Source organism: Enoplosus armatus, chromosome 23, assembly GCF_043641665.1.
Source record: "Enoplosus armatus isolate fEnoArm2 chromosome 23, fEnoArm2.hap1, whole genome shotgun sequence".
In the NCBI taxonomy this organism is placed as follows: domain Eukaryota; kingdom Metazoa; phylum Chordata; class Actinopteri; order Centrarchiformes; family Enoplosidae; genus Enoplosus; species Enoplosus armatus.
The window spans coordinates 9604323-9619131 of NC_092202.1; the positions used below are offsets into that span (position 1 = coordinate 9604323).

The 14809-nt window shown below is 41.1% G+C and overlaps 1 protein-coding gene across 1 annotated transcript in view; it reads right to left on the reverse strand.

Annotated features, from left to right (window-relative positions):
- Positions 1–940: 940 nt before the first annotated feature.
- LOC139305679 (inactive ubiquitin carboxyl-terminal hydrolase 53-like) overlaps positions 941–14809 on the reverse strand; it is a 31508-nt gene continuing 17639 nt past the window's right edge. Inside the window, exons 10-17 of the mRNA XM_070929602.1 lie at positions 13840–14008; positions 12656–12802; positions 11090–11236; positions 8090–8876; positions 7082–7149; positions 1965–2031; positions 1139–1869; positions 941–1048 (exon numbers count right to left, since the gene is read on the reverse strand). Coding sequence (XP_070785703.1) covers positions 972–1048; positions 1139–1869; positions 1965–2031; positions 7082–7149; positions 8090–8876; positions 11090–11236; positions 12656–12802; positions 13840–14008 — 2193 coding nt within the window. The 3' untranslated portion in view covers positions 941–971. The remainder of the gene's footprint in view (positions 1049–1138; positions 1870–1964; positions 2032–7081; positions 7150–8089; positions 8877–11089; positions 11237–12655; positions 12803–13839; positions 14009–14809) is intronic.

The window sequence follows — 14809 nt, forward strand, 5'->3', positions numbered from 1 at the left end:
TGAGGAGATAGGGACATGCCTCAAGTTAATGTGCCATATACTTCTACCAATAAACAATCAATTTAACATATTTACCCATTACCTTACAGCCCCCAGACACCTACACTGGTCAGAGATATTTTGGTATATCAGACCTCCTCTGGTTGAAGTTTGTCAAAAGGAGAGACAAAAGAAAGAACTATGCATGTTATTTGCTTAGGTCACTAAACTCTATGTACCAACAAGAATCTGAGGTTGTAAATTTTCCCACGGTAACAGTCCTGGGAAGAGGTCTCATCATCCAGAAACCTATGTGGGTGTCCTGGAGCTTCATATTTACACGGATCCTTGGGATCCATTTTAAAGTCGTGCCAAAAGAGTACCCAATATGTTGAAGAACTTTCCAAAATCTACAAAAAACTCATGTTCTGAATATTACCCAAACCTTCAAAACCCACTGAAAGGTAGGTATATTATGTGAAAAACAGGTACAATTGGGGCAGACACCTCATGGCACTGAAATGGGAGTAGTTAAACACACAAACAATAGCATTCCATGGAGTGTGAAAAAGTAGAACTGCTAGAAATTGGTTATTTCTCCACATAAAATAATCTCTTGAGTGGTAAAGTGGCTTCTTGTGACACATTCTTTACTAAACTAACCCTTTGCTTTTGAGCTCCAAAAGTCCAAACATGATCAACAGCAAAATGTTTTAGGCATGTTTCTTTCTCGGTACCTTTCTGGAGCTCTCTACTGTGCAAATTCACTATTCATTCAGAGCATTTTGGAGTTCATACCAAAACAGCAAGACAGCTATCAAGGACACCTGCCATTATTTTCACAATCTCTTTGGCATCCAGTTTCGTGTCCAACTTTCTGCTGTAAGTATATAAGCAAATACACAAACTGTCTAGCAGTCATAGTGCATCACAATTCCTTTTGGCAATCCAGTCACTGGATCATACAAAGTCTATTGATGCTATTGCTAAAATCATAGGAAACCATGCTCATCAAGTCCTTTTGGAGTAACTGGGTTCCACTTTGCAGTCGTTTTAGTAGTAGAATAGCCTGCAAGACAAAAGCCAAAGACTGAATCAATGCAAACATTTACAAAAAGGCTAAACATGTCTGAATAGCATTAATAATAGCACACAGTACCTGATTCTGATCTGCTTTTGGAGGGCTCTGATGGCTGAACATCTGGCAAAGGAAGCCCCCTCCCTTCGACATCACTCTCCCCTGATGACGTATGGTCCTCTGCTTTTATGTACAAGGCAGGCTTATGGTATTTGGCCCGGTAAGTGTCTGTCATACAGTTATCCACAGAAAAGTAGGTGGTGGGAAGAACCATATCTGTCGGACCAGGGGAGTCTGTACCGTCATCGTGTCCGGGTTTTGGACTAGGTAACCTCTCGTCACTCTCACTGGCTGACAGATCATTCCTGTCCTGGTCCGATGACCCCGACTTGGAGCTGGCATCTGATGAAAGCCTGTGCTCGGCAGGTGTCTCAATCCACCGACGGAGGGTGGTGTGCGAGAGGGGGGACAAGCCATTTTTGGGTTCATTGCGGGGGCTTGACCGTGTTGGCACCTCCGGCGGTTGGGAGTGGACGCCAGATGGGTCAGTGTGACTGCTGCCAAAGGTCTTGGGGGGTAAAGGTGGGGGATAGTTGTGCGAGAAAGGGTTCATGTGAGCAACAGTGCCTGTCTCTTCTTGTTCAGAGAAAGGTCCAGCGAGGTCATCGGAGCTGTTCCACTCAGAGCTGCTGGTCTTTGCTAAGTAAGGAGGCACAGGGCTCACGGGGCTGCCATCCACGTTTTCCTCTTGTTCGCTGTCCAGACCATTGTTCTTTTCCAAGATCCCGGGAGTGTATCGGAAGGCTCTTCTTCTGTTACAGAGCAAAAAAACATCAGTATTTTACTAGCCTTTGTGCCAAATCAACAGACAGCGACTCATACAGTGTTCTTTTAAAGATCTTTTTACCTTTGTATTGGCTGACCGGAGAGGATGTTTGCATCTTGTAGATCTGTAGATTGTCTTTCTTGTTCACCTAGACAATAATGAAGCCTCATGAGCATTTTATAATCACAACTCATGGTGTAAACTCATGGTCATCACTACCAGATGGTCAAAAAATAGAGCTAGGTAACATCTGTCATGGGTTTCTATTTGAACACGGCTACAATATTTTTTTCCTGTGTCTCTCCAGCAAAGACATGTTATCTAACAGGGGTCACGGTGAGGCCCTTTGCCTGGTGCTGGGAGAGGAAGTATCAAAGCAGCTAGTCTGGCAGAGCGCCCTCAGGCCCCCTGTGTACCACTCTGACTGTCTGATCCAGCCAAAGAACGTGGCCCCTCAAAGGGAATTTGGGTTCATATCCAGGCCCTGTTAGCTTTGAGCTAACAGTACTAATGAAACAATAAAAAGACCCTGAATGAACTCTAGCAGATTTAGAAGTTGGAACATACGCAAACTAATGAAAGCAAGGGAAATTCTATCAACCTATTAAGGTCAATCAGGTCATAATGTGATGTCAGTGAATTATGCTGCAATCATTTTGAGATAATAGTTGATTTCACCCATTAGGTCAGCAAAACACATGTTTAGAAACAGGTCCCTGGGTGGGGGCCGGTGTGGAGCTTAGCCAAGTTAGCAGGGTGGGTGTGATTTACAAGGCCTGAGACAGACAACAGCTGACTAACAGGACAAGGAAGAGAGTGAGTGGCTGAGGACCATCTGTGATGTGTCAGCATACCCTCTTTTTTTTCCTGTGCTCTCTCAAAGCATTAGTGGCTAAATCCTTTGTGCTGGCATGCAATTACGCCGAGGTCAGACTCCAGACTCCAGATCCCCTCCACAACACTATTGCATTTTTAAGCCGCTAAGTCCATGTGGCAATTCACAATTTGATGACGCTGATCTGCAATGTTGGCAAGCAACTGTAACAATATCATTCTCAAAAACAAAAAGGGATGCAGTTTATGACGCTTTCTCTTGGGAAAATGCCCTTGTCTTTATGGTCACATGCGCTGTTGCCAAGAGAAAGCAGCTGGATAACAAAGGGCAAGTGTTGGGTTGTTGGGTTGCATGACTGTCTGTTACTGTTGAAATACAAAGATTTTTCTGACAACAGCTAACAAATAATTGCTGTAATTCCCTCTGAATTCAATGTCAATCGATTCTTCAGGTTCAGGGTCTGGCTGATCTCCAGAAAACATTCATTTCAGTGGAATTTTGGGATCACTGCTGTAGCTGTGAACGCCAGCAAAACAGATGTACTCAAGGTGTCCTGCTGTTTACATGGCCTACTGCACTTGCCTGGGAAACCGTCCATGTACTGTGATTGCATGGATTAGACTGTGGTTCAGTGGCATTTAAGGTTCTATCTAAACTGCACCAAGCGGTGTGCAATAAAATTTCCCTGACATTCCCATGTTAACTGGAAAGCATGACGTCAGGTTGCTAAATAGGATTAAAGAAAGTGAAGTCGTCTCATAGGCATACATGTTCTTTTGCACTTTCAAAATGTGTGAGCAATCAGTGGTCGACTTATTAAGAGCCATGCTGTGTGTACTACTATATACTCATCTTTTAATCACTTATAAAGATTACTCATGTAAATCACTCTCTAATCCCATTCTAGCATAAAAGGATCAGTCAGAGAAAAGTTCAAGAGAGGCACCTGTTTGGGGACCGCTGTTATTCACTAAAAAAGTTATTCAGGACATTTAACAGGGGGGAACAGAGAAGTGATCTGACATCATTTCAATTATTCCAACTGCCAGAGTGTGAAACTCCCAGAGGAAATAGAAAATGTGCCTCTATACAGACCATGAAAGCAAACCATAACTAGGTTTTGAGAAATTGTACATGCAAAAATTCCTGACAGCCCTTTGAAGTTTTGTTGATGCCACAAAAAAAACAAAAACTCTACACATTTCAGTTCTAAGGCTGTCAAGTCGAGATTTGTAGTTCTCTTCCTTCTGCTGTCTGGGGTACTTAAAATTCTGGAACATCAATCAGACTCGCATGCATATTTGCAGTTCAGCTTTTCATTAAGACCTGAACTATGTGGGGAGGAAAAATGAACCCTGGAAAAATGTCAAAAGTTTTCAACAATTTTATGTCAGCGGCCAGAACTCCAAAAAGTCATCACAAATTCTTAAAAAGGTAGGAGTAGCCTTTGTTTTTATGTGGGTGTTGATATTTAGCCAAATCCCACACCATAAACATGTACTTGGCATTAACACTGCGGTTATCACATCAGTCAATGGTTTGTTAAGTGGCATCCATAGATTGATAGTAGTGTTACAGCTCAAAATGCTAACTCAAGGACACACATTCACTGCAGAAGATATATGCAATTAACAAATCCATTTAATCGGACAAATGAACTTTGCATCACAAGCATTCAGATAGGGACACTATCTTATTTATCTCATACATATTACAATTTGGGGTCTTACATATACTTGAGTGCAAAGTTAAGGACACAACTCTTCTGTTTATGTTATAAGACCTTTGAAGATGATATGCGAGTCATAACTCTGACTCTATGACTCTAAGCATAGCCAATCAGGACAAATAGAGAAAAGGGTTAGGGTTCACTGTCAAGATAGCAGGTTGAAGTGCACACATCTCCTGATAGCTGTGACCTTTCACGCTGTTATAGACTGTTCTGCTACCGTTTTGTTATAATGCAGCTCAATGAGATTTATTCACAACATGGACAAAAGGTTGTCCTTAAGGTGACTGAAGAAGGGCCCTGACCTAGACTTGAGGTCCCTTGATGCAACAAACTATCATAAGAATGAATGCCTGTGGTCAAAATGTCAGCTGAACTCCTCACAACTGCCCTCCCAATCCTGTGTGCTTTTAGAAAGGATTTTGGACTTTAATGGACTACTGGAATCTGCTCAGCCTTCTCTGAAACTGCAGCTCAGGACAGACTACCACCGCTGAACTCAGGCCAAATTGACTTTGGACACATTAACTGCAGCTTGTCAATACAATTTGCAGACAGCAGGGCATAAATATCCCATGTTGACTTTAAAATAGTTACTGAAGAAAAGACCTCAAAATCAGAGATTTTTAGCCAGGTTTAGCGATTCATTCAGCATTTCAAGCCATTCATCGAATTAATCAACACTAACTCAAAATAAAGCTGTAGATACTTCGTTAAGTTATGAAATTTTACTAATCAGAGAGGAGGCAAGTGATTGAACCTGGTTAAGTGTTGTGAACACTGTCATATCTCCTTAAAGGCACTAGGGGGCGAAGAGCATGAGTGAGTAAATAAAAGCATTAATGAGTGTATTTCACACAAAATGTAACACATATTCTACAAACACCTGTGTACACAATTTAGGTTTGTGGAATCAATTATTATCATTAACACAGATTTGATCTGATAAGAAGTAGACTTCAGACTTCAGGGAAAATCCTTCAGAGAAATGTAAAATATAAATATCACGAGGGATATTGCAGGGGTGAATAAATAACCATGCCTGCCACAGAAGTGTTTGTCTCTTTGCCAGAGATTCTTTCACATGAATCACTCTGCATGTGCAGATGCTCGCAGGCCAATGACAAGACCAGCATTCAGCACTATGCCTTACTGCTTCTGTTTCCCCAACTCACCGCGCTTGTATAAAAGCTATTTTTACCTCTGAATAAAACTAAAGACAGATAAAATTGTAGATGCTGTTCCTGTGCTGTATTTCGTAACTCTTTGGGACCACGAACTCACCGCAGAGCTACAAAATGGCATTTTCGTTGCCTCATGTTTGAATACCACCTTCTGACAGGCCCAGTCATGGCATTTTCTGCCCGGCTGGGCACAGCTGGGTGGCCCCTACAAGCTCACTCATCTCCCCTTCTTATTCAGGATTAACTCAGTGTAGTCCTGTTGAGGGAATTAGTAAGGCATTTTTCCAAGATATTTGTTCATTTAAAAGACATCTGACTTCTTTTTCTCTGTGCTGATACTGTGTATAACAAGCAAGACTGTGCTAGATAAAGAATGTGAAGGGTGCCCAGGCGACAAACCCCCTGGAGCTATTCATGTCATGTAATCTCCCTCCATCCTGTCTGGAAGATAAAAATAACCATTATTGCAACTTTGCAACATGACTCATTTGAGGCGCATGATTTTTTTATTTTATTTTATTTTTCTTTAAAAAGGGTAATTCCAGTATGTTTAAACAAATTGTGCAGTCTAAATGAGTAATAGTTACCAAACGTTTTGGAATTGGTCCAGTCGATTGCCTCAACCGGCAGCCATGAAACGGGCTGCAATGGCTGCAACGTAATCCTTGAGAGCAACTGTACCAATCAAAAGTATGTCCACTAAAAGTGTTTGTTTTTGCCAGTGACAGGCTGAGATTGTTATTCTAAGTGTCCGACAACATCATGGAAAGGGAGTCCTTGAGGTTCAGTGTTCACGATTTCCTACTTTCCTTTCTATGTAATGTGTGAGGAAACACAAACCAGGATTTCTGTCAATAATGTTGAAAGTGTTAGCATTAAAGGAGACAACCAATATAATCATTAAAAAGTCAGTTTTCCGCTTGGGTTGATGTTTCCTTTAAGGCCATGTACATTTCTCTGTGTGCTGCATTACATAAACTTTGCTCAGGAAAAGAAGGTCAAGGCCAGTCAGTGAGGAACAAGAGCAAACATATTTCCATACAGTATCCCTTCAATCAGGCTGTGACCTTACCACTACTAATGTAACAATAAATCAAGGAAATTGCTTAGTACAATCTTAATGTTCCAGATCCTTACAACACATGGAGATCTTTTGGGCAGAGTAAATGTCCTTAATGTCAGGGCCAAGCCTTTGTGAAAGACTGAGAACTTTAATTTGTAACTTTAAAATTAAGAAATATTTTAAATGCTCATATTTTCGTATATAATGAAACCTCTACCAAATGTCTAAATATAACAAAACTTTACCACAGCCTATTTTAAATGCTAGCTCTCTCTGATGGTGTACACACGTTTTGACAGGAATAAACAAAATAAGCAGACATCGCTACAGCAAAGTTATTGGTGTGCAGAAATAAGAAATGATGTGAAGTGTGAGAGAGTTACTTACCAGTGGAAAATGTAGAGTTTAATATGTTAGCTTTCAAATCATCACTTCTTTTCTGAGGGAAGTGATCCCTAAAAGACAAAATTAATTCAATTATTCATTCAATTACCAACCACTTACAAAGGACTAAGATGGATATGTGCTGTGAGCAAAAAAAGGGGAAATAAACCCTCATGACCTCAGCCTAGATATATATTTTTATCATGAATGATTTACAATGGTGTAATCTGACACTAATTCCTGCAACATTCTTCTTGAGTGTGAAGACAGGACATGTACAAACATCTTTTGATCGGTTTTTTTTGTTTTTTACTTTATTGTTTTTTATGTCTATTTTGTGGCACCCGTGGTTGTCTTTTTTAAGGGCTATGCTTTGTCCATCAAATGTATTAAGATGTTGTAATAAACTGAAACTAAAATGGAAACTGGTGAGCAAAGGTCCTACTATATTACCAAAATAAAATTCTGAATTTTATAAATTTTCAACTACTTCAGGACCCAATCACAGAAAATCTAAACTACATGTTGAAGAATTAATAATCAAAGGCGCACTTTACCAAAGTACTGTCAAGAGATAGGCTTTAATAATGTACCAGCGGTTGAGGAAGTCAGCTATCTGCCGGCTCTCCCCTCTGAGTACAGGAGATGTCAGCTAGTTGGGATCATTATCTCCAAACAAGACCTGTACTACAAAGCCAACAAATGACAGCCCAGCATAATAAGGCTGGCGCATCTGCCTTGTGTGCATTTATGTTAAATGGGTCTTGCTATTCTTAGAACAGTTTGTTTGTATGGCATCACACAGCAAAAATTGTGTACTAGCTATTTCTGCATCATGCTTTGCAGTGGCAGGATTGTGTATACTACTATATTTTGAAAAAAAATCTTGGTGAGTCGAAGAAAGGTGCAACATGAAAACAATGAGAAGAACTCCTGCACACCAGCTCGCTTACTTGGCTGATTAAAAACTTCTGTAAAACTTTTATCAAACTTCGAGTTAGTCCATTTTACCGTGTCAGGTGCAGCTCAGGTATGGGCCGCAGATCCTTGGAAGAAAGGTTCTCTACCACGGGTGAGTCCAGATTTGCTGAGCCATTGCTTAGTCTGTCACTACTCTCATATCCAGATTCAGTTCGCTGGATCTTCCAGTTGTCATTCCGCACTTTTAGAGTTGCGGAGCCCTTTGACCTGTCCTTGTCACTGTAGCCGCCCCGGCCATCTGAGTCCAGCGAGCTTCGGCTGCCACCTGTTTCATGCCTCTGCTCATCCTCGTAGATGGTCATTAGGCTCTTGGGTTTGCGTTCTTCTCTGCCTCCCCACGTAAAATCTCTGTCTCGCTCTCGGTCACGGGAGGGCGACTGACTACTGGGTCTTCTCCGGGGGCTGTGCTGTCTTCGCTCTTGATTTACCAAATTTCCGCTACTGCCACTTAAAACACTGTCCACATTTAGCGCCTCCCGCATGGGTTTCCACGGGCGGCTGGACCTGATGCGGCTGTTCCCTCCACTTCCAGGACGCTCTCGGGAGTCTTGGCTGCTGTCAGTATCATATCCGTTGGAGAGCTGGTCTAATCTGCGACTGTGATGACCACTACTGATATTGGGCACACTGGGCAACACTTGGACCCTCGAGTGAGAGCGAGGGGGCTCATGTGAGGATCGTCCACCGAGGTGGGGCGTCCGGTCAGTCCGAGTGGGACCTTTTCCTTGGCTGCTGTACAGTCGAGTTTCCAGGTGTTGTTTGAAGCCATTCTCTGGAGGGGAGACGGAGCGAGAGTAGGTCCTGTCCTGACCTGGATCTGATTTTAAACAAGAGAAGTGTCATGAGAGCTTGAACAGCAAAACACATTCTGAATAGATGCTTTAAATCAATGATTCAAGAGTGTAACTCTTGCGTAAATAACAATAACCTGTTTTCATTTGTTAACCAACAAATCTATCGAGACATTAAGAAAACAGTTACTTATATACAATATATATCCGCTTAAATTTTTCTCACCTCCAAAGTTCCTATCACTTATACAAAAATGAATGCATCAAATTTGGTATCAAGAGTGATGTTTACAAGGGGAATATAATTTGATCTGAGTGTCATTATTCCCTGCTGCACCTGATGCCAAAAGACAGTGTTGTGAATAAGGTTGCCAAGACCAAAAATTGACTTTCACTTACACCTCGACACTAAGACACAAAGCTAAAGCACAGCACGGTTGGGCAGAAAGTGAGGGAAGGGCATGACGACAACAGGGTTACTGACATTTATGTCTGCAGGTGACAGGAAGGTGTAAATTGCGGCCGACAGGAGTCAATTTTCTTCCGTGGTGTCTACACAGAGGGTAGCCAGCTCATGTACAGACATTCATGCAGATACTGACGATAAAAAGGTAGCACTTTGGTGTTGGAGGTATTTTTGTGTGCATATGCATACATGTGCGTGTTTTCCAAATGCACAAGTGACAGTGTCTGAACATGATGGTGTGTTACGGATGTGTGTCTGCTATTCCAAGGACACTTCCAGCCATAACAGCAGTTTTCAAAATATATGGCCAGACATCCTTCCAGGAAACTAGTTCATTGGTGTCAAACTATACATGCAGCTACACACCCTTATTGATCAACATGGCAGTGACATTTCGGAACAGCACTCAATTATCTGCATACGTTTTGATTTAAATTTCTTAATAAAATCAAAAAGATAATTCTATTTTATTTTGTATATAAAATGTGGTATTAGAGTGGGGGAAAATGCTCAAAAAGTATTTGTATCTGAAAGCAAAACTTGTATTGTGCAAGTCCGCATTTAATTTGAATGTTTATCTATACAATGCATTTTCATAACTTAAAAGCTGACAGTGCTTGAATCAGAGGCTGCATGCTTTGTATTGGAGTCATCCTCTAAAAGGCCGAGAAAATCTGATTTGTGGTAACGTCGTGTTTGAGGGTACAAAAAGTGAATTTAATGCTACATATAACTGTCAGTCCTTGGAAATAAGCCAGCAAAAGATGTAGCCCCATACTGCTTTGGATTTTGCTGACTGTGTGGCAGAATTAAATCACTTCAAACATTGCTCTCTATATGATACTGGTGTGTTTTAAAGAGTTTCTGCTGGCAGCTCAATGTTGTCAACAGTACACAAGGCTATGGATCATTTTGGAAGAATAGTGACGTGTCTACATCAATACAGTCATTAAGAACTACCCTGGGGTTTGCACACGGTCCAATATGAGCAGCAAAGTTGCTTAAGCTTTTCTTGAGTGTTTTTTTTTTCCCCTGGACTTTTTTTTTTTTAGCAAAGTGCTAGCCTGGGCATGAGCCGTGCTGCGGTAAATTCTTACTACTTACATTAACTGTAGTGTCACCTCCAGCCTCGCCATTCATCACCGCAACAACACTAGCCTCCTTTAGCCTACTGCATTCAATCATAATGAGACATGAGCTCGCTGCTAACACAGGCTGCTGCTGCTGTTGTTGTTGATGTGGTGGATTTGGGAGCGTGTTACAATTGTGATCCATAATCCCTTCACTGATACTTAATTGAAAGCAGCGATGGACTAAAAGAGTATTAAAGGAGTGGACCAATCAGCCTACTGATTAGAACTGACACAGACACTCAATTTGTGAGGTAAAAGGAAGAAACATGATAAAATAATGGTAGGAATATGACTTTTTGGAGTTAAATTCACCCTCTAATTAAAGTATACAGTATCAATCACTATTTGGTTGGAAGTTTGTAGTGTATGTTTGTTTGTAAATGTTTATATAGACCACAGAGAGGGGAACCAATGGCTCTGAATATGAGCGAGTGGGATGAAGGCAGGCTCCAACCGACGTCAGAACTTAATCCCCTTTCTGACACATTGCTCCCGGACCGACAGTTATATAAGGGCTAGGGAAGAGAAAGGCTAGCCTTTTGTATCTTAAAGACTGGTAATTCTCATGTGAATGTTTATGTGTTGCACTGCATGTCCAGTCCACATCTACACATCCACATACTATGCATCTGCGACCGACCTCTGTAGCGTGACTCCGGCCTCCGTTGACCGCTCCTATCAGGCTCTCTTCTGGATGGATGCATCCCACGCACCTCTCCTGCTCTCTGGGCAACTTCTCGAGAAATCTCCCTGAGGCGGCTCTTGGGATCGCTGGTGCCAATTTTCACTGCAAAACAAAAAGATATGTATTAGCAGGAACTTAGCACAATTTCCCAAATGAGGGACAGAGTACACATAACCAGTACGTAATTAATGCTGAATGTTTTTTTTTTCCAATCTCACTTAAAGCTCTGCTGAGCCAGGTGGGGATTTCCACCACTGCAGACACCATTAAAAGTATTTTTATCTCAGTGTACATATAGATATCTATTGTCACTACATCCTTTTCCTTGTCACTGTTTTCCATCTCTTAGTCCCCAGCACCCCAAGGCACTGAGCACTTGCTGAGTGACTAGACGGAGGCAAACTTTACAGCACATCATTGTGCCGATGTATACGGCACATTTTCTGCTACATGAGGGGAAAGGCAGCAGGGTGGAAACACGGCCAAGCAGAGGCTTCTCTGCCCCGTCTCTGGCAGACACTCACTTTGAAACGCAATGATTAATCATGACACTGGAAAACATGATCATACTGTGGTTCTGTTAGCTGTCTGAGATTTCAACAGGAATCACTCTGAGGAGAACTTGACGTTTCAGAAATACCAGGTGTTTTTTGAGACTTTATTTTTGGGACTCCATATTCACTTCAGCAACTGAGTTAAAATTTGACTGTGGTGTCTCTGAAAGCTCTGAGTGACTACTGGCATTTTATTGTATTGACTGCAGCCTTCCCTCCCTACACCACAGCTGAAGCAACAAGCTTTCAAGTGAGGGGAAACAATGATACACAGATCTCTAGGACCTTCACAACTTCACGCAGCCACATAATAACAATGGAACGTGCAATAATATCAAAAGAGATGCAATTTCACCAGCTGTGTTTGCTCCTACAACATTTTGTTTCAATGTCTCTCCATATGGGGCCATTTTGCTAATCTTAACAAATCTGTTCTTCTCAATTTACACTCTTCTCCCTACTTGTGCTTAAATATGTGCAGGATTGGCAGGTCTTTGTGACCTCTCTCTCCTCAACAAGGGTCCCTAATTTCTTCTGTATTACTAACATGGCCAGATTTAGTTTTACAGTCAAGACATTTAGTTATCTCTTCCTCTGGTTGCTATGCCAGATCCGTGCTTGTCACCGCTTTCTGTGGACAAAAATGTGTATAAATTTAGAAGTCTTTCAAGGCTAAAAACTACAACCACCATACAATGTGACTCATCTTTCTCTTGCATGGTTTTCTCTCTTGATCACTGCTAAACACTATTTCCACAAGAACACACTGTGTGTTTAAACTATAGTTTTGTTTAGACTGTTACTTGTTTGTAATGTTGGAACAGCTTTATTTAAAAAAACATGTTTTCGTTTGCAGTGGAAACACTGATTAAATGACTTGTTCAAATGGAAACTTCAGCAGCGTGTTCCTCCACATCTTGGGTTACAAATGTGAACATATTCAGTCCTTCCATATTCCCCATCTTACCTGGTCCCCGTCCTGCACTGTTCTGAGCGCTACCCCTGCTGAAGGTCGATGAGGTCTTCTGTTTGAAAGAGCCTTGGCCCAACAGAGCGTTCAGATTCTCCCTAGTGAGGTCCAGCTTCTTGGGGGCTAAAACTGGAGACTCAAAGCCTGCAGAGGACAAAAAAGTACACAGAAAAATATTACTCTTTCAAGCCAAGGCCATATATGCAGGATTGTCTTTTTCCACAATAAACCTTGTTATTTAAGTTTTATAATAAAACATTGACACACAGACTGCACCTGAAACCAAGAAACAGAATCGAAATGACAAAATCCACAGAATGTTCCCCTTGCTTTCTGTAGGATCATCCAGTTTGGTCCTGCGCCCTGTCAGCTCTGATGGGCAGTGAGCGACTGCCACAGCCTGGACCTGGGGCACGGCCAGCATGGATAGTTGGAGGAGGATCTTTGAAGGGGATAAAAACCTCCCCAACCAAACAAATCCAGGGATATATAATCCAAACAGCAGAGATGTTCAGCTGTTGTCATTAACACATTTTCATTACTGCCTGCAAAGGCAACTAATATGAGCTGGGATTGTTTGCTGAACCATCAGCAAAGTCTGAGTTTGATTTCCATAAAAAAAAAAAAAAAAAAAATGTAAATGAAGGGAATTTTTATTTACAGTTAATTTAATGTGCTGAGGGAGTAAAAGCACTACTTAGAAGATAGATAAGTCACACTTTTTAACATTTAAATCAAACTTCAGACTCTACAAGTTACTTTGAGTTTAAAGAAACCTTTGGCTAAACTCTGATGCTGCAGTCAACCTGCTAGTACTGCCAAACTTTATTCACAGTTCTCCTTTTATTCCCTCCACATCCTGAACTGTTCTTATGACTATAAAGACTGAAAGGTTTATATATTTATGTTATATTATATATTATATATTTATGGGTGTTCGACGGTATGGCATTATAATCAAAAAGGTCACTTGGGATGGGATTATGATGTTGAAAGCAAAGGAAAACCCATAACAACAGCACTAATAACCAACATTAATGCATCTCAAAGGAATTAGATGCTGTCATTTCTACAAAATGACACTAAATCAACACGTCACCTTACTCAATACAATAAAAAATCAAGTCAAAATAGTGAACACACACAGATTTTTAAAACAGCCCTACTTGGACAGGTCATACCTTGCACTTCTCCATTGATGGGGGTCTTGAAGTGAGATTGGCTGCTGTTTTGTCTTGAGGCATCATCTGCGGTGATAGCACTCCCGTCGGGGTTGGAGTAAAAGAGGAGGAGAGGCTGGAAGTGACCTTTGATACATTTGCTGACTACGTCTTTCCACCTGGAGCCAATCTACAGCAAAAGACAAAGAAAAGCTGGTCAATGCACACACACGTGCTGATTTAAGCACAATTCTGCACGTTTAAATGTGAAAATACACAGTGAACCAAACATTTTTTTTTTTACAGCATTCTTTATCTACATGCTTTCTTAAGGATCTCTGTATTTGAAGATGTTAAAGAGGACTGAAAATGTTGGATTTTCCCAATGGGAAATCAAGCGGCCACGGCCCAATTCAATTTAGAAAAGCAGACAGATTGTGCACATAACAGGATAATTTCCTTTCTTGTGACTCCATCTGTTTTTATTTTACAGAGAGGTACAAAGAAGGTTTTGTTGTATAACTGTGATGTGATATAAAGCATATTAATTTCTCACAAACTGAGCACTTTCCATTAATACCCAGCTATAGCAGCATCACCACCAACTTTAAAACAAAACCTCACCTTTATTGTGCATAGTCTAATTCGTGAGTGAATATAACACAATCACATTAGGTAAGCTGTGTAAGGTGCGTGTCTCGCCACAAAGGCACCACCAAGGAAGGCTGCAGGCTAACAGATGCTCATGTGCTCCTTAATTAAGTAAATGATGGTGGAAAAAGGGGGGAGGAGGAGAGATAGAAAGATGAGGTAAAGAAGAACTAATGCAAAGCAAAACAAAGGAAACACAAAAGAAGGAATGTTGCAATGGATATAAAACAAAAAAAATTGATTCAGTATACACTTGCAGGAGGAACTATAAACAAAGCGCCATGCTTAGCAGTCTCTTTCTCCTGGCATGTACTGTACTGTGTAAATTTAAGACTAGAAA